The sequence below is a fragment of the Cottoperca gobio genome, chromosome 11 (assembly GCF_900634415.1).
Source record: "Cottoperca gobio chromosome 11, fCotGob3.1, whole genome shotgun sequence".
Classification (NCBI taxonomy): Eukaryota; Metazoa; Chordata; class Actinopteri; order Perciformes; family Bovichtidae; genus Cottoperca; species Cottoperca gobio.
Window position 1 is genome coordinate 7981052 of NC_041365.1, and position 26485 is coordinate 8007536.

The following is a 26485-nucleotide window of genomic DNA, read 5'->3' on the forward strand; positions in this document are numbered from 1 at the left end:
AAATAGTGGCGTCCATACTAGAAGAGTAACGGTACGACAGGGGGCATTAATGTTTCTACTGCAATAGAGTCCACATTTTATTAACTCAGAAATAAGAAAAAAGTATGAAACTGCAGTTATGGTTAACTATAAGTAACTTTTATTATTTCTTGCACTTTTTTCAAAATAAAGTATTACAAACAAAAGATAATAAATTAGGTGGCTCAAACATAAATGTTTACATTCCACTCTACACCCTCAAGTCTTTATATAGTGGAAATAACAGTGAAATAAATGAAAAAAAAATCATATAAGATATATATCAAGTGATTTCAGATTATTATACATATTATGGCAGATTCTCCGCAATGTTATATTTCAAATGGGTCTTTTTAAAATTGTACAAAGCAAATAGTTTCTGTTAAAGCTGAAAATCCAGCTTCCATATTAACAGTACTTTTACCTGTGCAGTTAATACAAAAGCATTCTTCTAAATAGCAAACATAATTATAAACATGCATAGTCTAAAACACGTGGAAATCAAGCCTCATATATGGGCAGAAAATATTACCTGACAAATCAGCTACTATATTTTAACCAGTGTAACAAAAAGACATTTTTAAACGCATTAAATAAATAAATTGTGAATGCTTTTGTGTAAATTGCCAATGCACTGCAGACTTCCATTATGAAAACAAGTCATGATATAATGTTAATGATTTCATTGAAAGAAGGTAGAAATTGCTCATTTTGGCCACATGATCCGTCAAATAAGACATTAGGTAACGTAAAAGGTCTATTCTGAAGATTACCGTATTATTTAAAGGTTGATTAATATGCAGCAAGTATGGATACAGTTTGTTCCCCTCATGAAGTAAGAGTAGCAGAGTTTATAATTAAATGTTCAGCCCAACTGACATTATATTATTGATATCAGCCAATATTTATATATTTCTTTTAGGATAAGCGCATGACATAAAAAAACAGTTTAGATTTTTCTTCAATTGTTTAAGGAACAACGCAATCAATCACTGCACTGAACAGTTTTGTGTAAATCGTGTTTAGCGATTAAAAATTAGCGTGTGTCGCAAAACACACAGCATATCTTCATTAATAATCATAAAACTGTACAGTAGAAAACAAAAAACAGCACACAACAGATATAAGCTGCAGGGAAATTTGATCGTAATGCCATTTTAAAAATGAGTCTGAAATTCAGACATTATGTGTGGCCAGAATAAACAGATTATATGACTAGTTGTGCCGGTTGCTTGGTTTCCTTCATCGAGCGCTGATTTGTTATCGTCTTTTTTACTGCTTTGCATATCGACAAAATGTTTGAGAAAGTCGTATTAGAATTTGAAGTGTAAATAAATCTGCAGGATTTTTAAAGACTCCAGGGACATTGAAATAGAAGTCATACAGTATTTAGGAATGCTTTCGATTGTATAGAAATGGAAACTATGGAATGAATTTGTGTCAACTCTGCTTTTAATTAGAGTACAGTAGATCTTTTATCAAGTAAAAGCTGATTTTAAATACATGAAGAGCAGTGGTGTGTTATTATGACCCACCAAGATGTGTGGAGACAATATAGAGTGCACTGGATATTTAAAAGAAGCCCCAAAACATAATTAAATAAATGATAATTAAGACTAATGAAATAAGTTTAGATTTTTCCGGTCCACCATAACACATGCATGATCCGTTCTTCACCGCCCACGTGATTTCTGTCATTTCTGTCCATTCTTGCAGCTTTTCACAGTCCACTTCCAACTCATCTCCAAGTGAGGAACTAGATTTAACTACCCGACGACCACCTGTTTTATTTCATTGCTCATTTTAAAACCAGGTTTCAAATATTTTAAGGCATTCTCAACATCATCTTGATTGTCTTTGGTCATGGACAAGCCTCCACAGCTTTTTGTTGCAGGTATTTCCAAACTAGGCTCTATATTATATTTACAATAAAAGTGAAAAGTCTGAGGAAAAAAGACCACTCGTCATTGAACACTGCGATCATACTGCTGCTTCTGCCAGAGGACGTTGTTATGTCTTGATGGGGATTCCCCAAGGTTTTTTTTGTGTGACACGGAACGTAGTTTCATCTGGAAAAAGGGGAAATTCATATTGTGACTTTCAGATGTATAATAACCAGGCCTTAGTTCTCTCTTTGGCTGCAGTCCTGAGTATCATTCATGGCAAAGCAACTTTACAGGAACCGTAGAAATATAAGATTTAAAATGGAGCATAGAAACAAGGCAGACGAGTGTAGAGTCCAGGAGCCAAAATGAATGTAAAAGAAGCCTCTAACTTCATTTAGAGGCTGTTTAGCAGTCAGTTAGAACAGCAGTGAGCTTCGAACAGAGACAATAAGGTCGTCTTAGTTCCTCTGAGTCAATGGGACGTAAGTTTTGTGGTGATGGTGGCTTTGGGAAACTGAGACTAGAGAGAGGTGCACTCAGAAGTTCTGTTGTCGTCTTTTCTTGGCATCCATGGCATCCAGGATGGGCTGCCTTTTGGCGGTGTAGCGCTGCCTGAGCTCCTCAATCTCCCGCTCCATCATGGGATCCAAGGCAGTGAGGCGCAGCTGCAGCTCCTCAAAGTCCAGGTTCTTTAGCTGGGCAACAGCACACAATTAGGAACACAGACAAACAGTGCAGGTACGAGACTGCTTCCGTTTTTCTTTTTTCTTTTTTTTAAACCACTAAAAAGGCACTGATGTTTATTTCTTTAGTTCAAACCTATTATATTACAGCAGTACCATCACAAGATCATGGAAGATGTTACTCACAAAGTCAAAATCTCCATCCTGAGGAACCTTCCAGTTGTCGGGGAAGACGTTTTTGGACTGGATGTGGTAGCCAGGCTGATCCTGCGGCTGGTTGTGGTTGTAGTTCTCCTGCTGCTGGGCTGCCTTGTTGGAGTCCTGCTTGTCAAAATAGTCCATGAAGGACGGACGTATTGGCTGCTGGGGGGTGGCGTGTCCTGTACAGGAGAAGGAGATTAATTAGTCTCCTCAGTTAGTACTCTCCCCTCTCCCCTACAAAATCTAATAGTGAGGTTTGGTGGAAACTTGGAGTTTAATGATCTTAGAAGAAGTGTGGATATAATCACACTTGAATCCCTATAACTGAATTAAAATCATGCGAGTGTGCGCTCACTCCTCATGGATCCCTGGTCTTCCTCCTCCTCTTCATCATCATCACTGTTGATGACCATGGTGCCCAGGTCTGACTCCAGCATGGTGCTGCCGTGTTCAATCATGGTCTGTGCCCCATCACTCATGGTGCTGGTGGCCCGCATGGTTCCTGCACCCTCTGAACCCGACTTCACCATCGTGTGAGAGTCCACCTCTGTCTCTTCCTCCTGGAAAACATTTAGTCATATGGCCTCAACATATAGCCGACATATCAGATCAAGTTTATCGTTAACATCTCAGCATACTTACAGAGTTGTCATCCTCCTCCTCCAGCTCTCTCTGCTGCTCCTGCTGCCTCTTGGCTTTCATCTCCATGGACTCAGTTATTAGGTCTCTCAGGATTGAGACCGGCTTGGCCTGGCTGATAAATGAGTGCTGGACATTCACAAGAGAAAAAAAAAATAAGTGTGTTTTGTGGTTAACGTTAAGTGCCTCATTTAAGTCGTAATTAAAGAAATAAATACATACTGTATGCCTATGAAAATAATCCTGAAATACATCAATGAGGCAATAAATATATAAATAAATGTAAATATAGTTCAATAAATGAATAGGCTTTAATTTAAAAAAGAAAAAAAAAAAGGTTTTCAAAGGACTATTGAATATTTCTTTCAGGGGACTTATTTCATAATGCCACATTTATATCCTAGCTCTTTTTATTTTCATCCGTTATGAATTTCTTTCATATGCATATTTATTTATTTAATATTGACTTAAATGGCATTCCATTGCTCTCTGACACTGTGTAAACACAAATTGAGCATCAATGTTATTTTGCTCACTCCTTGCATGTTCCCACGTCAGAGTTTCTGTGAGTGCGTTCTGCCCAGTGTGTGTGTGTGTGTGTGTGTGTGTGTGTGTGTGTGTGTGTGTGTGCTTCACCAACCTGTAGGAGCTGTGTGGCAGTCGCTCTCTGCTCTGGATTCTTGACCAGACACTTCTTGACAAAGTCTGTGAATTCGTCTGACCAAAGCTCCGGCTTCCTGAATGTGGGAGGAGGGTTGGTGGGGATCATGAAGATCGCCTGAAGGATCACAAAGGTTTCAAAAAGTCAGATAGAATAAAAAAGGAAATAATTCATGAAAGAATCATGTCAGCTGTTTGTTCTTTAGAGACCTCAAATCAAAACTTTCCACCCAACCCCTGCTTGAGAGCGGCGTTGTCGGTATATGCATCCACTGTTTACTTACTCTCATGGGATGGATGTCAGCATAGGGAGGTTTGCCCTCTGCCATCTCTATGGACGTGATGCCCAGGGACCAGATGTCAGCCACACAGTTGTAGCCGATCTCCTGGATCACCTCAGGGGCCATCCAGAACGGAGTGCCAATCACAGTGTTTCTCTTTGCCATAGTGTCCTTCAGAGAGAAATCAAATCACCTCATATGGATTCACGAAATCAGAGAAAGATTATACATAACTAGTTTGACGAGAATATTAACTTTGCCGTCACTGGTACAATCCCTCAAACAACTGCTATAATGTTACCGTTAGTTGTCCAGCAACTCCAAAGTCAGCCAGTTTGGCGTGTCCCTCAGTGTTGAGGAGGATGTTTCCTGCCTTGATGTCCCGATGGATTTTTCTCATGAAGTGAAGGTATTCAAGACCCTTCAGTGTCGACTTCAGGATAGTGGCAATCTCCTCCTCTGTCAACTGATGTGAGAAGCAAAAACACAGGGATGAAATAAGATCTAGGATTAGCAAAAGCATTTCTTGTTAATGTTAAAAGTCTTGGTCAAACTATATCAGTCCTGTCAATTACAAACAATTGACTTTGGGTAAATTAAAACATAGAAATATAAACTCTGATCAACTGTGAGTGTGGACCACTAACATGTTAGCAAAGCCACACACACACAAACCCCAACGGTCTCTGTGAGCACCCACCGTCTTGTTGCGCAGTCTGATGATGTCAGACACAGAGCCGGCTCCACAGTACTCCATGACAATCCACAGGTCTGTGTTCTTGAAGTAGCTGCCATAGTACTTCACTACGTAAGGGCTAGGAGGAAATGCAAAATAGAGTGGTTATCAAAGGAGAAGACAACGTTTTGTTTAGAACATCAGAGAGCAGCAAAGTGAAGTATGGAAGCAAATATGATGCTTTGAGGACTAAACAAGGATGTTTTAACCCATTTGGGCACAAAGACTATATTCAGTATTACAAACGAAAAACATTTGTTCTGAATGGTCTTAAGTCTTGAAATTTGGTACAGACATACTTTGGGCAAATATTTATCCAACAGTAAAACTTTAAATGTTTAGACCACATGTAAAATCTAACTTATATTAATAGTCAGGATTTTGGAAAATTAGGAAAAACACTCACATTGTGGTTATAAAATGTATTCCATATGAAATATTGTGGGTGCAATATCTTTGATATTAAACTTGTTATGAGTTCATAGATACCAAATAGTTGAGTATGCTCCTTGTAGTTTCTGAGATACAGCCATTTTTTCTTATCAAACTATATTTAGTCTTAGGGTACATGAGACTACTGTTTTTTCTTAAAATATAATCAAAAAAGAAAAACTACCTTTTCAGCTAAATGGCTTGACTGATTTTGAAAATGTCTTCAGTTTTGTGCTTAGGAAAGCCCAAAGAACTCTTCCACCAAAGGAAATTCAAAATTGTAGTTACGGGCACATATGGGTGAATCTAATCAATTAAATGAATTTGGAGGTTTGCGGAAAGCTATGTTCTCCTCTAACCTGTCACACTGCTGCATGATGGAAATCTCCTTGATGATCTCCTGCAGATCAGACTCCACAGGAACCTGCTTGATGGCAACCACCTGGCCTGACTCCTTATGGATGGCTTTGAACACACTGCCATAGGAACTACACAAACATACAAAAGTTAAGTCACAATATGTCCAGAGTGCATTTCTTAACAGACATTATTAACAAATGAATGCATCACACAACAAAGGAAGTGGTGCATCTTAAAAAGTAAAGACAGTCTGATGATGGACTTAAAATAGTTTCAGTTAACGGCACACAAGTGGAAACAGAAGTTAGTCATGACAAAAACATCTTACCCTTCACCGAGTTTCTCTAAAACATCAAACACTTCCTCTGGTTGTTTGGTCAAACTGTCTTCACTCAGCTTTTTCAGCTTGCTGGAATGAAAAATGAAACAAATGAATTGTTACTCAGTATAATAGTGTACCTAAAAACAAGTAGTGAAACCAACCTAAAACAAGCCTGTGAAATCAAAATCACAGTAGTTACCAGCACCTAGCTTTCACATACATTAAGCTCAACATTAAAAATTGCTTACATTTGCTGGTTCCAGTTTCGGAAATGTGAGGATTTGCTTTTTTTTGTATTTAATATAATTGTGAATTACATAAATGTAATATATTTAGGTTTCAGACCGTCTGTTAATCAAACAAAACAATCCCTCTGAAGACATTATCACCATGCGATAGGTCATTTCTTTCACCACCTTCTAATATTATGTAGACGACACAAACTATTAGTGGGAAGAATAAGGTTAGTAATAAAAATAGTCATAAACTACAGCCCTAATTGTGCAACTTATAAGTAACTGTAATGCATCAAAGTTAGGAAATCTTACACCTTAGACCTAACTAACAGAACAGTTAGCTGTAAGATGTAAATACAGGGAAATAACAGCAAGTTATATCATGTTATTGATACCAGATTTTCTCTCTCTCAGGTTAAAGATAATCTTCAAAGAAACGGTGGTGTTCAGTCGGCAAGACAACCACATGAATCACTATGGCACCAATTCATTAAATGGGTGCCAAGATACTAGTTGTTTCAACTCACACACATTTCATTAATTAGTAAGTTATGTTGTACTTCATGTCCCAATAATAATGTAGATCAAAATGCTACCTAAAAGGCACTAACGAACAGTTATCAGTTACCCAACAACTAAACATGCTAGACAACTCATTAACACAGGGCTTGTGATTTTGGACAAGTGTAATTTCAAATATCGTCTTAAATGAGTAAAAAGTTTGACAGAAAACTGGTAAAGCTAACTAAGTTAGCATCAGTTAGCTGAGCTACCACCTACGTTAGCCTTTCAGCTAGCTAGTTAAAGCACGTTTTAAACCAGTCGGAAGTGCACAAACCTTTTGGGCGCAGACGTCTCCATGATGTATAACTTCGAAGAAGAAAAGGGGAACAGACTATTAGTAAGTTATGGCAGTTTTGGGGCCAATAGTCAAGATGTGAACATTGTCGATAGAGTCGTTGTTGTCAAAAACTAGTGCAGGGCCAGCTGAGTGTCCGTCAGATGATGGACAGTTTGGGAACACATATTTTCGACAGTGCCCCCTGTTGGACCGGCGTGCAAAACAAAACATGTATTTTTTTACAAAAAAAAAAAAATATATATATATATATATATATATATATATATATATATATATATATATACATACACATACATATACAGTCCATTCTTATTTCATTCATGGACACCAAACTGTTCTATCTCCATGTATTTTATTTTATTATCTTTTTTATTTAGAAAGTAGTCTGGAGTAAATGGGGTAAACAGGTTCCATTTTGAAATTATAAAAATAAATACAATGCACAGCAAATAACAAAATGTAGGTAAAGGAAACAAAAAAAATACTTTTGGGGTCTACTAAACAATTTGGTAGTACATTTGAAATGTCTAAATAATCTACTAAATAATTCTCGACTATTAACCAGCTACTGAACACTGCCCCCACCCCTCCGCAGTCCTCTGCACCGAAGTGTGAAGAACTCGCATTGTTCCTCAATAATAAAATAACCTCAATCAGAGCCAGCAACACTTATGATGCAGACACAGAGAACATCTGCAACATTGTGATGTAACCATGGGAACATTCACCTGCATCACATTAACTGAGCTTCATAAAGCTGTGATGGATTGTAACTCCTCCACCTCTTGTGTTGACCCGATACCTACAGCATTCTTTAAGCGGATATTCAACAGCATTTCAAGTCACATCCTAAATATTATAAACACGTCTCTTCTAACGGGCATCTTCCCAGACGCCTTCAAAACAGCCGTTATAAAACCCTTGCTAAAGAAACCTAACCTAGACAGTAATACGTTGACCAACTATAGGCCAATATCTAACCTTCCATTCATCAGCAAAATACTAGAAAAAATTGTCTCGGTCCAAATAAACTCCTTTCTGAAAGAAAACAACATCCTGGAGGAATTTCAATCAGGCTTCAGAACATGCTCTGACTAAAATAATTAGTGACCTCAGACTAAACAAGGTCTCAATTCTTTTCCTGCTAGACCTGAGCGATCGACCATGACATCCTAATTAATCGTCTAGAAAAACTGGTTTTCTGACTGTGTATTAAACTGGTTCAGAACATATATCAAAGGGAGAAAGTATTTTGTCAGGCTTGGAGATCATGTGTCAGAGAAGCATGATGCCCACTTTGGAGTTCCACAAGGGAGCTGCCTCGGTCCATTACTGTTCTCCCTATACATGCTATCACTGGGGGACATCATTAGAGAACACAATGTGTGCTTCCTTAGCTACGCGGATGACACACAACTGTACATCTCTGCTGAACCAAATGATACTACACCTATTAACTCCATCACCACCTGTCTGTCAGCAATAAATAAATGGATGAGCAATAATTTCTTAAAATTAAATGAGAACAAAACTGAAATCCTACTAGTAGGCCCTGTAACAAAAAGAGAGATGATGCTGAATAACATGGGGAAACTTACTCCTTTGATTAAACCTGAAGATACAAGTCTTGGTGTTATCATAGACTCAGATCTAAGCTTTAAATCCCACATAAACAAGATGACAAAAACATAATTCTTCCACCTTAGAAATATAGCTAAAATCCGACAATTTATAAATCAAAAGGATGCTGAATAACTAATCCATGCTTTTATCTCAAGCCGACTCGATTACTGTAATGCACTCTTTACCGGCCTCCCAAAAAAAACAACGGATGGACTTCAGCTCATCCAAAATTCTGCAGCGAGGCTGCTGACTAGGACCAAGAGGAGAGACCACATCAGTCCAGTGTTAGCCGCTCTACACTGGCTTCCAGTAAATTTTAGAATTGACTTTAAGGTCCTCCTTCTTGTATACAAAGCCCTAAACGGAACCGCACCAAGTTACACTGCCAACTCTCTTATAATCTATGTGCCCCCAAGAACATTACGATCATCCACTACTGATTTATTAAATGTTACCAGAAACATCCAAAAGAAAATCGGGGATGCAGCCTTTTGCAATTATGCACCAAAGCTATGGAACACTTTACCTGCAGACATTAGGGAGGCAAGCTCGCTCAGTATCTTCTAAAGTAAACTAAAAACATCTTTTTACTTTAGCCTTTTAATGGTGATATTTTATATCTCTTTACTTTAGCCTTTTAATGGTGAATTATTATTATTTATTTTTTTTATTTTTTTTTTAATTTATTTAATGCTGCTACTCTATGCCACTTTATGCTCTATGCTAATTTAAATGATTTCATTAATTTTAGTTATACCTGGTTTAACATTGAATGTGTAAAGGTAACTGAGATAAATTTCAGAGTGTGTATTTTTGAAAAGCCTGAGATCAAATAGACTGTTTAACCACGGGAAAAAGAGGAAGTTTCTCTGATAAATGTGTATTGGAGAAAAACTGGCTTTAACCGAAGGGAGTAAACCAGTTGAAGGGCCACAGGGGCCCATTGTTGATCTCATGCTTTCAAAATATGGCTCTGATAGTTTACATTTTTTACAAGAATGGTGTGATGAATGTGATTTCCCGGCAGTAAGGTCGTTAAGTGCGGCACAGATAGGGAAACTAGGCATGATTTCCAATGTTATTTTATACTATTTTAATTCTGCTATTTTATCTGCTATTTTATCTGCTATTTTATACTATTTTAATTCTGCTATTTTTATATTATTTTAATTCTGCTATTTTATACTATTTTAATTCTGCTATTTTATCTGCTATTTTATACTATTTTAATTTAGCTATTTTATAATGGTACTTCAGACTCATTTACATCAGCACTGTGATTATTGTACTGTAAATGCTCTTATTCTGTCTAATCTTGTACTAATTGTTATGTTTTTGCTGTGAAGCACTTTGGGCTGCAATTCTTGTATGAAAGGTGCTATACAAATAAAGCTTATTATTATTATTATTATTATTATAATTATATTATTATTATTACTGCAATAGTTTTGACAATTTATCAAACATTCAAATCGGTATCTTTAAAAGTATATGAGGAGGGTAGTCTTTTAAGCCCAAATCATTCTATGGATATAATGTTTACAACCTGCAATTAATAAACCACAAACACGGTATTTGCGTTGTCTGGAAAAAAGCAAAATTAAAATGATTATGTTTCTATTGTCTATATGTTTGTGGATCAATATCCAAAATTGGCTAAGGCTACTCAACATTTATTTTTAAATGTACGACTTTAAAAATTATGTTGGGGTTTTTGGATGAAAGTTGTCCCCAGATAATAAATACAAGTCTTATTTTGGATAAAATATTTATATTCAAAACACCAATCAAAAACTAATCTGATTCTAAGTTTCCTAAAAGATACATTGCGAAGCCAATTTCTTTTGAAAAAAACGTTGTTACTTACAAAAGTAGTACAACACAACATGACATGCCCTAGTGAACAGTGTGACTACATAAAACCCTAAATACTCTTTACCTGTCGTATGTGTATTTTAGTTTATAAATGTATATGTCTGTCTTTACACTAACCCAGTAGTATATATATATATATAAATAAAATAAACTCATGTCCTTAGAAACAATAAACAACCTGCAATAAATAAACCACAAACGCATAGGGCGGAATGTGTCATATTCTCTTACTATTTGTGGAAAAAAAGGAAGAACCTGCCAAATGTGACGCAGAATCTTCTGACCAATCACAAACCACGTTGCTCGAGGTGGCGGCCGACGGTTGTACGCATGCGGGGCAGCAGTGCGTCGTGTGATGAGAAAAGAGGGAGGTAAACAGTTAGCCTGTTAAAACGGTGAGTTTTCTTATTATTAACATTTTTCCTTTAGTGTTTTTCATACTTACTATATTTATACTGCACTTTGAGATTTCTTAAAGACATTTGTTATTTTCTGCGTATGCCGGTTGTGGCGATTTAAGCTAATCATGACGATACCACCATGTTGTTTCTGTGTTAGCATGCCGTGACTGTACAGACGTGATTGTGTCAACATTGCTTCTCCTGTCTTTTGTAGAAACAAAAATGGATCCACAGAAAGATGTACAACCGCCTAAACAGCAGCCTATGATCTACATCTGTGGAGGTACATTACAGTTTGTGTTAATTGTACAGTCAGTTAACTTTACAGCCGTTACTACTGCTAAAGATGCTAACGTTACTAACTTACCAGAACAAGACCTAACGTTACTTTGTGCTTTAATGCGACTCTTACATCTGCTTTAACAACTTCTTATCACTGTTAGTACTGCCATCACTACTTCTGTTACCGTATACTACTACGGTATAATTTCACGTAGTTCTAGTAGAACTGATTCAACAGTATTACGATTAGTACTATGCGTTACTCATGGTCCAAACTCTAAATGCTTGAAAACATGTTTCTCCCCCCCCCCGGTTCCTAAGGGCATGAACACTTTTCTTTAGAGCTGAAACAATTAGTCGAATAACTGTCAATTATTTGGATAATCGATTAATCGTTTCAGTCATTTTCCAAGCAGAAATAGTTATATAATTCCAATATTCTCAAATGAAAAGATATCCTGCATTTCTTTGTCGTATATCATTGTCTTTCGTTTGAATAAAACAAGACATTTGAAGACTTCACGTTTAGCTCAGCTTTGATGATTATCGATTAATTGAAAAAAATGATCAGCAGATTAATAGATAAAATAATCGGTAGATGCAGCCCTAATAACTTGTGCTCCAAATAGCATGTTTTATACTCTTAAAGCCAGTATGGCTAATGTATTTTAGAAATATTTTGTCTTATATTTGTTAAAAATACTCTTTACATCCAGACAGCAATCAATAAATCAAATGCTCGGACAAAAAAAAGAAAAATCCAGTATCTGTGGCTGTAGCAGGACTGTAATAAGTATGTCCAATCTACCTGTCTATCTACCTACCTACCTGCCTGTCTACCTGCGTCCACTGTGCCTGTGCACTCATTGCGCGTCACCGGAGACTTCCACAAGCTGCTACCTTGACAGCTGTGAGTACTAACAATAGCCATGTTCGTTGTTTATGTTCATTATGATATGTTTACGTTCATAATGATAATTTTGGGGAGTGGCTTTGTAGGGACGCCTTTTAAGGGATGAGTTGTCAAAGTTGCCTACTTGGCAACGTTCCTATCAAGTCTTGCTATCTACTGTCATTGGAAAAGAGTTGGCAACATTCGGCTGGGTTGTTCGGTTGGATAATAAAAAAAAAAACTAGTCTACTCCTGATGGCTTCTCCAATGTTATCTACCCAAGCTTTATGGAGGAAGTTTTTATTGTGTCATGCATACAGCTCTGCTTACACCACAAACTGTTTACAAACCAAATCCAAAGTGCAACACATACGTTTCTAGATGATACTAAAAAGACTCAAGATAGACACAACAGCATACATTTCACAATTTCCCTTCATATCTAAAACATTCTAATAGACATTCATTGACTAGTCCATTTTACCTTCTTTTTCACATGTTTGAGACAAAGTTAGCTCACATAGAGATTAAACTTTAATTAAAATTAAAGATTTTGAACGTCTGTTTGCCAGAATATTTCAGGATTTTGTTAACCATTTCATGACAAATTGACATCCTCAAAACAGATTACAAATCGTGCAGTTCACACAATTTGCCTATGTGAATAGCTAGAGGAGGAGCAGCAATTCTTAACTGAGATTAGATTATATCTAATCTAACTAAAATCATTTGCCTCTAGGGCCATACTTACTGGGGGAAAAAGTATTATTAATTCTGTTTTAATGTGCATCCACCCAACAACCAACCAATACACACAGCATGAACTGAATAATTTCATGTATGTATGTATGTATGTATGTAACATACATACACATTTTCTTTGTAGAAAAATCAAGTCGTCTCTGCTCTCTGGAGGACCAAATGTGTAACTGAGACACTGTTTCTAAACTACCTCAAACCTAGTTTTGGGTTTCTGTTCTGCAATTTCTTCTTATTTATCAGCAGAAATATACATGGATATCAATATGTCTGCATAAGGTTATATCGATTTGACCAATTGTCTAGCTCTATTAGTTTCTTTTGGATACAAATATTTTCTGTAATATTCTTTCTTTATTTGCAGAATGTCACACTGAAAATGAAATTAAGGCCCGTGATCCAATCCGATGCAGAGAGTGCGGTTACAGGATCATGTACAAGAAGAGAACAAAGAGATGTATCCTTTAAATGTAATGTTGTATGATGGCAAAGGCTTTTTTATCATAAATGATATGTATGAACTGAGTACTGTAATACCTGTACATTTCCTTGACTCTTTTATTACAGTGGTTGTCTTTGATGCCCGCTGAAGAAGATGAAGAGAGCAGCCATTTTGATTATTTCTGTTGTGTACAATTTGTTGTTGTTGTGTATCACAATGTAAATAGATAGATTGACAGCTCCATAAGTTCTGACCTACAGGCCTGGCTACAGAGTTCTGAATTATGGTTGAAGCTCAACATTTTGATTTCCAGACAAATAGTACTGTTTTTTACCCAAGAGTGATGGATGAAAGGTTCTGGTTTATTAAAAGACAAGATTTTCACTGACCATCACTGTTTGTTCTTATTTTATCCAATTCATTTCAGCCACATATCTTCATTACCCTTGACAAGTCTGCAATTATCATCTTTGAATGATAAATGAATACAAGAATATGTACAGTTCTTCTACCTATTCTTATGTTCTCCTTTTATTAATGTGTAGTTCAGTTTTTAATTCTATAATTGAGTGAAATGACAATTTTATTATTCAGTTGCTGTAAGATATTTGACTTGATATCACTAAAAACAAACCAATGTCGACTTTGACGCCCATTGGTTGCATACATTTACCAGTTCAACCAATGACTGATTTCTTTTTAAAATATTAATTAAAAGGCTGAAATGCCTATAATGATACATGAATCATTTGCAAGAAAAATTCAAAGATAAAGGAAAGTTTGAAAGAATTAACATCAATTTTGTGAAGCTAAATGTCTTAAATTTCCAGGAAAGAACTGTCATGGTACTAGCCCTAGGGAAAATAGAGACTGTGCTTAATTGGTACACTTCTAATTGATTGATTGTAATCAACTGCTAGTGTTGCCTAGTTTCAATCATTAGGTCAGCTGGACCAACAATTGTTGGGTGAGCAGAGGACATAACACAGAATACGTTTCTAATTGTAAATCAATGATGAATAAAACATTTTTTGGGTTTAAATGCACTTTTCTTTCATAAAAATATCCCATTTTCCCTAGCATTTGTATGAAACATATGCACATATATTTCTCCAGAAATCGTTATTTTCTGCTAATCTATAAAATGTAAAAAACAGACATTTTGATGTTAACGATTGCTTAGTTCTATTCAAGTGTCCCAGTAAGTCATGAGTGACCCAGCATACACAATAACGACCCTGAAAATATAGCAGCTAATTAATTTGATTACTTACATCTGTGCTTTTACTACCGTGAATTTTCAAAAACCCATTCTTTTAATTTATAATAAAAAGAAAATAGAAACAAAGCAATGCTTGTAAAATGTGTAATCGAAATTGTAATGTGTTGTTTTTCTGTTATTTGACCTGTATCTGTTCATTTATTCATTCAGTCTTTAAATATTCTCTCTGTATTCCTGTATGTCACTCACCAGCCAACAGAGCCCTTTACTCGGAAGTCTAATCGGAGGCTCTCCCATCAGAGCTGTCCTACTGCAGCACTGCACCGCTGTTGCACTTCCCCCCATCTGTGACGTCACATCTGACATCTCATCCAGGGGGCGTGTCCAACAGAAATCCCCAGCCAGACTCGGATGTAGCTGCAGCTCTGCGAGAGGGAGAGACAGGGAGGGAGGAAGAGTTTGATCACACTGCAGAGGGAGTACAGCTATGGGGAACGCACAGGACAAGCCCCCGGGCAGCGGAGGAGGGGGAGGTAGATTGGATCATGCCACTGCAGGGAGCGGGACGACAAGCCGGGGTCGAGGCAGTGCAGAAAAGCCTCAAACTCGGAGAGCTCCAGGGAAGGGGTTGGCGAATGGCTCTCAGAGAGAAAACAGCCCTGCTGGTGGACAAGGGGAGCAGGGCAGCCCTGCAGTGGACACAAGTTATCTGGACGCTCCTGCGGGGGCCCTTCCTCCTCACCTGGCCCGGCTCAAGAACGCAGGGAACCACTTATTCAAATACGGGCAGTTTGGAGACGCCTTGGGGAAGTACACACAGGCCATTGATGGATGTGCTGAAGCAGGTGAGGAAGATATGATCAGTTTGTGTATTTTCTTAGAGATATCACCTCACGAGCAGCATTTCATCCGAGCACCTCTGTTGATAGGGTTAAATTTGGGTTACAAAATATATTTTATTCTTACACATCTCTCAGATTTATAGAAGCAATTCTGGGTTGTTAAACTTGACACATACAATAAATGGTACAAGCAAATAAATTGTATTTTTGCCTAAGAGTGATTTAAATAAATACCAAGAGACAATAGACAAAACTTTATTGATAATCTGACTGCATACTTTACCGTATACTTTATTTATACCTGTTTTAAAATCTTTCTCATCTTTAGAATGAAAATGTGTCACTTTGCTGTGTTTTTTGGCAACTACTGTCACTAATATAGAAACAACAACAAACCGGTGGCCCAGAGACAGACAGGAAGTCTCTCTAGCATCTGTGTACATAAGGGTATCAGATATAAGTTGACTCAGTGTCCTATGACACCACAATCCTCAGTATCTCATGTCAAATTTGAATGCATTATGCTTGTCATACAGCAAAATGTCCTTTTATTTACCCAATCAACATGCACATGCGTTATATCCTACATCCTACTTTATAATTGTAGTAGAGGATGACTACAGGTCACCTTTCAGATCTGTCAGCTGTGTGGATTAGTGAACTGGTCATCACAGGTTTTTTGATCTAACATCACCGATGATGGTGATGTTAGACTTTTAGGTGAGATTGAATGTCATGCTGCACCTTTAAGAGTACGCAGCCAACGTTTACTCTCGTAGCTGGCAAGAGGGATAGCTTTTTCTGCAGCACTGGAGACAGGCTGACAAGACGTTAATTTCATAGAAGACTAAACAGAGAGATCCTCAAAGGAAAGCACTGAAAACAATGTGTATTTAAAAAAACAAAACAAAACAAATGTAGGCATATCGGCACTGTTGACACAGTTTTTGGGCACTAGAGCAGCACATAATAACTTATGCTCCTCTGGCGCTGGCGGTTGTGAAACTGCAGTGAAATCTCAGAGCAGAAGATGACTCTACCATTTATCCATTTATCTGTCAACCATTCACCCTCTCAGCATCTCTGGACACTTTAAATTGAACCAAGCTCAAATATTTTACGAGTTGGAAGTGAGAATGTGTTATTTCAGTATTTGGTCTTTCAGATAAGTGCGTTGTATTTGTTCCCCTGCAGGCATTGATAGTCCAGAAGACCTGTGTATCCTCTACTCCAACAGAGCAGCCTGTCTCCTGAAGGATGGAAACAGCACAGACTGCATACAAGACTGTACCAAGTACGTGAACAAGTGTCAAATCTGTACATGTGTGTTTCTGGCTGTCTCTGATCTTTGGAAGATGTTCCTTCGTCCAATTGAATAAAGTTTCTGTCAGATTTAAATGAGTACTCATCCGATTAAAACATTGTTGGGCTCACGATCGATTGTTGAAAGAGTAGTTAAAAAAGGGATTCAAATTGATACAACAGAACTAGAGATATCATCTTCCTTGTCAAAACCTGGCACCTACATTACCCACAATGCAACCTAATGTTAGTAGCGGCTGATGTAGCTTTGAGCTGCTAGCTTTAAGCAGAGATGAGGAGTGGGCTACATAAATCTGGTAACCTCACTTCTTTCTAACTCCACACCCCCAGATATTTTCAATTTCACAGGTGACATCATTTGAGGCAGTTTATCAGATTTCGTGCAGCTCTTTCCTATAGCCACAAAAGGGTTTATAAGCAGTCGTACTTCACAGCACTTATATATACAGACTTTGATGTATAAAATTGGAGTTCCCTTTTAAAATGGTATTTGCATTTGCCTTTGTCTCGAAATTAAATATTTCAGCTTTTGTAGTTAAATTAAGCTTGTATGAGGTAAGTATCAGTATGTTAGTAGTCTAATGCATGACTTTCCTCACATGACTCTTGAAATAATCTGAAGATTTAATTGAATATCAGTCTACATCTTGTTTTGCTACTTTTGGTGAGTAAGCTTTTCATATAATCTCTTCAAGTTTTTTTTTTTTTTTATTCAGCTATGGTTTTACTCTTAGTTGACCCTGACTATAACCACACCATGTGACTATGTGTGGTGTCAGGAGGCTGCAGGAATCTCTCTGTCTAAAGCAAATACTTGCATGTTTATGAATGGAGAGCTACAGATCAGCCCAGTAACACTAATGACACAGTGTGCCGGTGAAGACAATTTGATCCTCTGTTTCTATGTCTCTCTGATCCTCTTAGGGCTTTGGAGCTGCAGCCCTACTCCTTGAAGCCCCTGTTACGCAGAGCTATGGCCTATGAGTCACTGGAGCGCTACAAAAAGGCCTACGTGGATTATAAGACCGTCCTGCAGATAGACACCAGTGTGCAGGCAGCTCACGACAGCGTCCACAGGTCAGCTGAAAACAGCCACACATTATAAGCTATAGATACTTGCTATGGCTTCAGTATCCTGTCAAGTTGTGTCAAGAAATGTAGAGGGTTCAAGGTTAATTCAAAAGTATTTTTTTAGTTCTGTATTTGCATGTTCAATATATACTGACGATAAATCATTTTATATTATATTTGTTGAAACATTAAGACAACCTTTTTTATGTACAGTTACATTGTACAATATGCATTTAATAAGGGTTGAAGAGCACATTTCCGTTCATTCAATCACTGAAGAAGAAGCTGATTTCACTGACTAGCTCCTCTTTGAATCAGCTGCTGTAGTATTTGGTCGGTATGATGTTAGAGAATTGTTCTATACATAACTGCCCTTTTTTACAGCAACACAATCAGTTCCCACCATATACTGTATATCATTTAATTATTATATATATATATATATATATATATATATATATATATATATAAATAAAGAAAACATCCAAAATACACATTTAGGTGTTTATTTGACTAGATTTGTTTATTTGTATCCAAAAATCCCTATCTAAAAACCTTTGATTCTTATGTCAACAACATGAAACATGAATTTTGAATCTGGCTTTATCCAATGTTCAGATTTCTGTTCTGGAAATACATACACATTTGCACATATTTAATAAGCTAATGGCTCATTTGCTTATTTAAACATAACATTTAAAAAAACTTGTAATACAAAAAACGATATTCTTAATCTAAGTATTCGACTGGGAACGTTTCATGATGATCTGTGAGTTAAAAATATTACTCCATTCATCTGTAGTATTTAATCTTTTTTTCCGTCTGAATATATTACAGACACGCTTAGAGTTAAGGCCCCGTCACACATATCCGTATGACAGAAACTTATGCCGGCGCATACGAAAATCTGTCAGAGTCCAAATACGTCCAACTTTTCATCGGAAAGGAAAAGTGAACATATACAGATATGCATGTCTAACCTATTGATATCGTATCACTTCCTAATACAAAATGTATCAGACGAATACCCAACAAATGCATAAGATATACAAAAATATGGCGTATACAAAATATCGGCAACACGCTGGTGTACGTAGATATAAGGTAAGGTATAAGTAGTATTCGTTAAGAGCTCACTGTGTTACGCTGGGGTGCGTTGTTGAACGCTGATGTTTTAAGCATGTTCAAAATTACCGGACGTACCCGACATGTGCTTCATAAGATATGCAGACGTTATGTTAGACATAAGTGAATACGGAATACGTAGGTGAATATGTACCTACGTAAATATAGTACGTGAATACCTACGTGACTACGTTAGAGGAACGTTAGATATAGCCTACGTCGGCTGACGGTGAATCCTACAGCCAGTTTATTGATAACGAGTGGATACCCTATTCCTACCCTATGTTAAGATGATGCCTGACGACGGAGTAACTTATTAAACGTGTTTCTACAGTACAGCTAGCGTTCATCATGTTAGCCGTTCTCCAGCATCAGCATGACGTGAACCAGATGGCACTTTTCCAGCTCCGTTGGCCAGACGCTCTAATACGTTTTAAATAAGTAAGTGATACGCTATCAATGTTTGACATACGTATAATAATTTGTTATATATTCGTTATGTATACGTTAGCTACAACACCGCTGTGGAAAAGTTGGACGTATTTGGACTCTGACACATTTTGAGTTTATTTTCATTTACGCCTGCATTTGTTTCTGCCATACGGAGCTGTGTATGTCTGGCGTGTTTGGCGTAATGTCTGCGTCCTTCAAACGATCACAACATACCCTTAATTTATATCAAACTATTGCCGATATTTCGTATGCGCCGGCATACGTTTCTGTCATACGGATATGTGTGACAGGGCCTTTAGTCCACCCACATAGATGTTTTCACTTACATGGCTGATCAGACCTCTGCTCTGAATTACAAAGATGCGTGTGAGGCCTTTTTCACAGAAGACATTTATTTTGACATTTCACAGTAAGAAAAGAACATGTGTAAACAGTAAAATGAATGATGACTGAACCCTGCAGTGGTTGCAGCATTAATCTAGCGAATTACAAAACACTTTCTCTGCTCACGCTGCATGTTGTACTCTCTGTGGCCTCTGCCAGGATTACCCAGATGCTTATTGAGGTGGACGGACCTGAGTGGAGAGAGAATCTTCCTCAGATTCCCGCCGTCCCTTTCTCCGTCCAGCAGCAACACAGAAACAAACCGATCAGCGCAGAAGTAGCTCAAGCCCGAGCCGCAAGAGCTGCACAAGCGGAAGGTCAGTGACATGACATCGCTTCCTCTTAGCTTAGTGAGGAGTTGTATATTTAAAATACAAACCTGTGCTAAGTGGATTTATAACCTCCTAGTCTTTCACCTAAACCCTTCACAAGCACATGTAGTCACACTATACAGGATTATAGCTATCACTGTAAACACTGTAATGTATGAATGTGATTTACTTTTTTTCTTTTTCTTGTTGTGACATAAAATAAGCCTTTTATTGTCTTTTCAAATATTGCCTGACGATTTGTGGGTGTTAAAATATGAAATGAAACCCATGAATTATGGAATCGTAAGGCAGCAGAAGTCAGTCAGTGAGAATGTGTGTGTGTGTGTGTGTGTGTGTGTGTGTGTGTGTGTGTGTGTGTGTAGATCATCAATAATGCAGAGGGGAAGGCGATCCACGCAGTGTAGCGCTGCTGTAATGGAACAATCCAGGTCAAGTTTCCTGTAGGCTGCTCCAGCTCATCACACAGGCCAGAAGGCTCCACATGTATCATATATTCAAATATATTTGTTTCAAATAATTTTATTGAGCAAGAAAGGTTTATACAAACAGTATATTTTGGGGCCAATGCTCATTTCCATTTATATACAATGGAATTATAAAACGATATTAATGTAACCATAAGGAAATTAAATAGAGAAAGAAAAGTGTTTCTAAATAAATGAATTTAATTAAAATTCACACGGATAAAAAATGTGTATATACTGAATAAAAGAGACTGAATCTAAGAATAGGAACATAACTGATAAGTCTAGGATTATTTTATTTGTACCTGCCCCCTTAGTCTTCCTTATCTTCTTAAACCTCTATATTCAAATATTTCAATACTTGTAGTGAAGTATACTGCTATAAAAACACACACATGCACTGTAATATAAATACATTGTTGCTTTGTCTGCACAACATAAAATTCCCATACACAGGACTTGCACGGGTAAAGCATGCGAGCTAAAGAGAGATGTAAACACTTAATGAATATAGCACACTGACAGATCAGAGCTAATCTCTGAATAGCACACTGCTGTTGCTGGGGAAACAGATGGGAAGTGGCTCAGCTTGTTGTTGGTGTTTAAAGGGGCAATGTGTAATACCTGGCCACCTTCTCCAAAGAAATAGGGGGCAGCATTTCACCTCTACTACTGTGTATATACTATCTAAATGTATAGTCATCAGTTATAAGAAAAAAGAAACCAACTACGGTACTAACGAACAGCAGGGCAAGAATAGGTCAAATTTGACCAAAGTGCTGAAACTCTGAGTGCCGGTTAAAACAAAGCTGCTGTTATAATCTTTACGTATGGTGTCGGCCTAGAGTTTACGTTGGACATCTGTGTGTTTGGGCCACACACCAGGAGCTGTATAGTCCGTGTGTTTCACAGTTTGTCTATTGGATTAAATCCAACGTGCCTTAAATGAGAAAACAGTTGTAGCGTTGGGTCTAACCTGTCAACAGAAGCTACAGAACGTCTGCTGATCCGGCGAGGAGTTGGGGCAACCCTACGCGATCAGAGACCCGAAGCTAGGTTTTGCGCTGGCTGAACTCCAGTTGCTACAGCTGCTGACTGAAGGTCCGTCTCCCGGAGCTGCCGCACGCTCTCCTCCCAGCTAGTAGTTTCTTGGTGGCTTGGAGGACAAAACAGAAAAATACGAGTCTTTTCTCGTTTCTTGTTTCTGCCACTTTGGATTTACTGTTCACAAAGGGACACTGACCATCTTTGTGGCAACAACCAAATAAGTATATTGACCATTAAATGAGTCCTGGAATGTATTGAACAGAGAATAATGACATTATAAAATTAGACAACTACTCTTCTTAACACGATATTAAACTATTAGATAGGATTTCTAGGCATTTAATACATTGCCTGTATTAATATTTACAAAACAATAAGGAATAACAACATTGGGTACACGAACATGGCAAGTGTGAATTTCAAGCCTTTGTCAGTTTTCTTGTCTCACTAAATGCATAATTTAGAATGGGTTGTTTGATAAAGGCCACAGTTTTGCGTGCGTGTCTTTATCAGGACAGCAGAGAGCTCAGTAAGCAGGAGTTGACTGATCCCCTCTGGTCCAATTAGACTCCTGTGGACAGGCTGAATGAGAAGACATTTTCCCGTACTGAATTGTAGCTAAATTGCACATTTCTGTCAACAGCTACAAGAAAAGATGCCCGATTCACTTTACTGAAACAGGAAGGCAACGATCTGGTGAAGAAAGGCCTCTTCCAGGAGGCTCTGGAGAAGTACAGTGACTGTCTCACATTAAAACCTGAAGAATGTGCTCTCTACACTAACAGGTACGCATGAAACAACCTTAACTTAGACCCTTACCTGCACACACATAGCAGGATAGTCCCTGAATTACACTCTGAAAGGTGTGCTTTAGAGGTAGTGGAATGTACATTTACCCATGAAGGTATTTGTACTTTACTTGAGTATTTCCATTTTATGCAACTTTATACTTCTTCTCCACTACATCTTAAAGGCAAATGTTTTTTACTACACTACATTTGTCTGATAGCTTTAGTTACTCTTCAAAATACAAGATCTTCCCCTTCTTGTCTAGTCAAACAACATGTGTCTCGACGTGGTGATTTTGAATGTTTCTGATGAACAGAAGGATCGGTGTTTAAAAAATGCTCCTACTTCTTAAGCTAAATAAACTTTTTTTAAATCCTCTTGGATCAACTGCTTAATGCATCGTCGGAGATGCGTGGTTCTCACAGGACAGTAACGCTACAAACATGATGAGTAAACTACCCAACAGTATATAAAGGAGTTAATTAGCTCAAACTCAAACATCTACATCACTGAAATGCAACATAATGCTGCAGTAATATTCATCCAAAAACATCATATATAATAGTAAAACACTGACAGGGAACGTTTTACTGCACTTTCATACTTTAAGTACATTTAGCTGATAATACGAACATACCTTGACTGAAGTAAGGTCTTGAATGCCGGACTTTTATTATAGTGAAGTATTTTCACATTGTAGTACTTTAACTTAAGTAAAGGATCTGAGTACTTCTTCCACCACTGCCTGTACTGTAGGTATAAAGTAGAAAGAAGAACAAATCTAATTTAGCCTATAATCTGCTGTGGACATCTTGAGCCAGTAAGTAGCTCCATAAACTATAAAAAGGGGAAACAGAGTTTAGGATGTAACATAATGCTGATTCTAAAGCTGTCTGATCTCTTTAAGGGCAGTGTAATAGGAAGAACAGTAGAGGGCACCACATGATCATCCATAACTTCCATTACCTGCAGCAGCATCCTGAATGACAGAAATGCACATGCTGCTTTCACCGACTCCTGTCCTCTGTTCTTCTCTCCTCCAGAACAATTTGCCTCCTTAAACTGAGTCGCTTTGAAGAGGCCAAACAGGACTGTGACTCCGCGCTGCAGCTGGAACCGGGCAACAAGAAAGCCTTCTACAGGCGAGCCCTGGCTTATAAGGGTTTACAGGTGCCTGTCACTCCACATCATAAACCCACACTGAAGCAGTTGGATTAAAAGGGCTTGTGCTTCAATTATTTGATATTATTTTTCATCCATTCTCTCTTCATTCCTTCTTTCCAGGACTACCTGTCGGCCAGCAGTGACCTCCAGGAAGTCCTCCAGCTGGACCCGAATGTTCGGGAGGCCGAGCAGGAGCTTGAGGTGGTGACGAGCTTGCTGAGACAGAGCCTGATGGACAGCACTGCACACACACCAAGGGTAAAAGATTGTTTATGTTCACACTCACAAATTTCATGAATGAAAAACTGAATTATTTATTGAACTTTGAATGGATTCCTTTTAGATTTATAGATACAGGGTAAATCAGGATCAACCAGTTTTTTTGGTTCACCAAACAACTCTGACTGTGTGTATAAGAGACAGGACTAATTAATTTTGTTGTCATTTAACATGTCCACTTTTTAAAACCACAAGAAACGTATATTAAGGATATAGCACAGAAGTGGATTCTCTTGAGAAAGTGCTTAAATGCTAAAAGCACAGACTTACTCATTTACTTTACTTATTTATGTTGGAAAGACAAACGATAAGCAAACACTGATATTGTAAAAAAACAGATATATTGTGCCTTTTTCAAAGTGTTCATTTACAAAAAACAAACAAAACAAAAACCATTAAGAGGCTGACTCTCTTTCTCATTTCCTCTAGGTGTGATGTTTGTGGAGGAATATAGAGGCCGAGGATTGAAACAGGTGTACTGTACTGATGCAGTTATGGAGGAAAAGGACTCTTAAAGCCATCGACCGTAGTAAGTAGGACCTGTAAAAATTTTAATGACTGGCGTTGACTTTTGGGACGGCCAGCTGTTCAGCTCTGCACCATCTGCAATGTGTGCAAACCGCACCATAACTCCTGAGTACACAACCTTACATAACAGGCAGCTTTATTTAAAAAGGCTAAAGTCAAGGTACTCTTGACCTGCTTGCACTATAAATCATTCACATTATGATGTAATGTACTGTTGATACAGATTCATGTTTTATGGTGGAGTAACATGGGGAAAGTAAGAGTGTATTATGTGTGCCTTATTGAGATTTCTACTGCAGTTAGAATGAAATACGCCAAGATTAAAAGTTTTACTTTGATTTGTTTTTAAAGATGTTGTTTCGTTCCAAAATAGTTCCCTGAGCTCACGACAAAAGCACCGACAGAAACTCTTCAACTCAACTGTATTGTATATAAAGATATGGAGCTCCCAAAAAGAAAAAAAAAGGTGAAAAAGTCATTATCTGGTACAATCTTTATGTATCCCATGTTGCAGCTATTCCAGCTGTTTGAAGATATTTCTCATTGTTTACATGTATTATCAGCTGCTCGGTAATAATAAAAAAAAAAGATAGGCCAACAACTTACTATGGAACATTTCTACATCTAAAATTATAATTTAAGAAGTCAAATAATAATTGAACACAGATAAAATATCCCCTGAGCTCAGTGCTTCAGTAATTGTTACATAAATTGTCACTTAATTGATTTAGTAAATATCCAGCAACTGAATTTAGCATCATGTACTGTAAGACTTATTGTGGGTCTCAGGTTCAATCTTGAATGTAACCAAGATGAGTGTGTGTATCTTTGTGTGTGAATAGGTGTACAGTATTTACGTTTGGAAAGTCTCCTATCAGAATATTATAGTTTTATTAATGGCTTTTAACTCTGAACCCTTCGATCTGTTAATAGAATCCCTCACAGCAAAAAAAACCATACTTGATATTATACATAGTCAGATCACAGGAGAAGTAATCTGCAGGGTGGGGGAATTACAGTTGATATGGCCCCAAGTCCAGTCTAAATAAACTAAAACAGCTTGTTGTCTGGCGTCTCTCAACAAAAAGTATTTGGGATGCTGCAGGTTGAGAAACCACACGATAACAAGCCCTACAGCCATGACCCACATACACAGGTACTTTCACTTTATTTGCCTAATTAGAGCTCCCCTCTGCTCTGTGTACAGACAGTGTACAGAGCTTGATTGACAGCTACCTGTTTACATTTTCACACATTTTCACACCTGTTTGGGACGGACAAATGAGACTTTTGTAACTCGTATGACCACCTTACACCAAATGATCGAGATCACGAGAGCGCACCACAACTCCAGCAAAACTCTCATGATTTTATTCAGAAATTTGTCTGCGACAGTGAAATCGCTTGAATAGTCGTTTGGTGTAAGGCCGGCATTACCTGTTTGAGGGAGAAGTGAGATTTTTATCACTCTTAGTAGCAACTGAGTTTCGTTCCCTCAGTTAACTTCAATAGGAGCAGAGGTCTAATTAACTAACATAACTGAAAATACCTGTGTGGGTGTGCAGGGCATTTAAATATATTTATTCTAAACACCCCAAGGCCCTATAACACACACGCACAGAAAAATCTTTGTATAGCACAATGTGCCACAACGTTTATTTAATTCATACTTTAATGTACTGATACACTTTGATCTTATTCTACCTGTTTTTTCCCCTTGCATTGTCTAAATAAAAGCATACAAATCTCAACTAAATGAAAACACTTGATATGAGGCTTGAAGTGTTGCTTCGTGGAATGTAAGCATGTACTGTATGTAAATAGTTTGAGTGTAAATAATAAACTGCTACGTGGATGCTTTAATGAGCCTTT

General features: G+C 37.6%; 3 protein-coding genes across 5 annotated transcripts; 2 read left to right on the forward strand and 1 right to left on the reverse strand.

Annotated features, from left to right (window-relative positions):
* Positions 1–116: 116 nt before the first annotated feature.
* On the reverse strand, positions 117–15205 carry stk3 (serine/threonine kinase 3 (STE20 homolog, yeast)). Of its 2 annotated transcripts, none has more exons than XM_029443121.1 (12): positions 15062–15205; positions 7293–7324; positions 6225–6305; positions 5896–6024; positions 5069–5183; positions 4670–4834; positions 4372–4539; positions 4068–4205; positions 3431–3556; positions 3144–3348; positions 2774–2967; positions 117–2593 (listed from the first exon to the last, which is right to left on the reverse strand). In XM_029443121.1, exons 1-12 carry the CDS (start codon positions 15176–15178, stop codon positions 2441–2443), a joined length of 1623 nt encoding a protein of 540 aa, XP_029298981.1. In that variant the 5' UTR covers positions 15179–15205; the 3' UTR covers positions 117–2440. The 2 variants fall into 2 exon arrangements, with proteins under 2 accessions (XP_029298981.1, XP_029298980.1); XM_029443120.1 differs by having other exon boundaries at positions 117–2599.
* polr2k (RNA polymerase II, I and III subunit K) lies at positions 11061–13979 on the forward strand. Its single transcript, XM_029443124.1, has 4 exons — positions 11061–11209; positions 11430–11498; positions 13513–13605; positions 13716–13979. The coding sequence occupies exons 2-4, from the start codon at positions 11438–11440 to the stop codon at positions 13736–13738; spliced, it is 177 nt and encodes a 58-aa protein (XP_029298984.1). The 5' UTR covers positions 11061–11209; positions 11430–11437; the 3' UTR covers positions 13739–13979.
* Positions 15206–15269: 64 nt separating the features above from the next.
* On the forward strand, positions 15270–26476 carry spag1a (sperm associated antigen 1a). Of its 2 annotated transcripts, XR_003833015.1 has the most exons (9): positions 15270–15657; positions 16849–16948; positions 17902–18054; positions 20170–20327; positions 22497–22638; positions 23686–23812; positions 23927–24064; positions 24515–24614; positions 24987–26476. XR_003833015.1 is itself a non-coding variant. In XM_029443122.1 (8 exons), exons 1-8 carry the CDS (start codon positions 15300–15302, stop codon positions 24518–24520), a joined length of 1182 nt encoding a protein of 393 aa, XP_029298982.1. In that variant the 5' UTR covers positions 15270–15299; the 3' UTR covers positions 24521–26476. The 2 variants fall into 2 exon arrangements, 1 of the variants encoding a protein (XP_029298982.1); XM_029443122.1 differs by having other exon boundaries at positions 24515–26476.
* Positions 26477–26485: the final 9 nt, after the last annotated feature.

Excerpts from the sequence above, each read along its gene's own strand:
- polr2k (XM_029443124.1), top strand. The coding sequence starts at position 11,438 with ATGGATCCACAGAAAGATGTACAACCGCCTAAACAGCAGCCTATGATC. Across the intron at positions 11,499-13,512 it reads TATGATCTACATCTGTGGAG|AATGTCACACTGAAAATGAA; the intron begins GTACATTACAGT and ends CTTTATTTGCAG. Across the intron at positions 13,606-13,715 it reads CAAGAAGAGAACAAAGAGAT|TGGTTGTCTTTGATGCCCGC; the intron begins GTATCCTTTAAA and ends CTTTTATTACAG.
- stk3 (XM_029443120.1), bottom strand. The coding sequence starts at position 15,178 with ATGTCAGATGTGACGTCACAGATGGGGGGAAGTGCAACAGCGGTGCAG. Across the intron at positions 4,835-5,068 it reads TCAGACTGCGCAACAAGACG|TTGACAGAGGAGGAGATTGC; the intron begins GTGGGTGCTCAC and ends TTCTCACATCAG. Across the intron at positions 4,206-4,371 it reads CTGACATCCATCCCATGAGA|GCGATCTTCATGATCCCCAC; the intron begins GTAAGTAAACAG and ends GTGATCCTTCAG.
- spag1a (XM_029443122.1), top strand. The coding sequence starts at position 15,300 with ATGGGGAACGCACAGGACAAGCCCCCGGGCAGCGGAGGAGGGGGAGGT. Across the intron at positions 18,055-20,169 it reads GCTCACGACAGCGTCCACAG|GATTACCCAGATGCTTATTG; the intron begins GTCAGCTGAAAA and ends GGCCTCTGCCAG. Across the intron at positions 20,328-22,496 it reads AAGAGCTGCACAAGCGGAAG|CTACAAGAAAAGATGCCCGA; the intron begins GTCAGTGACATG and ends TTCTGTCAACAG.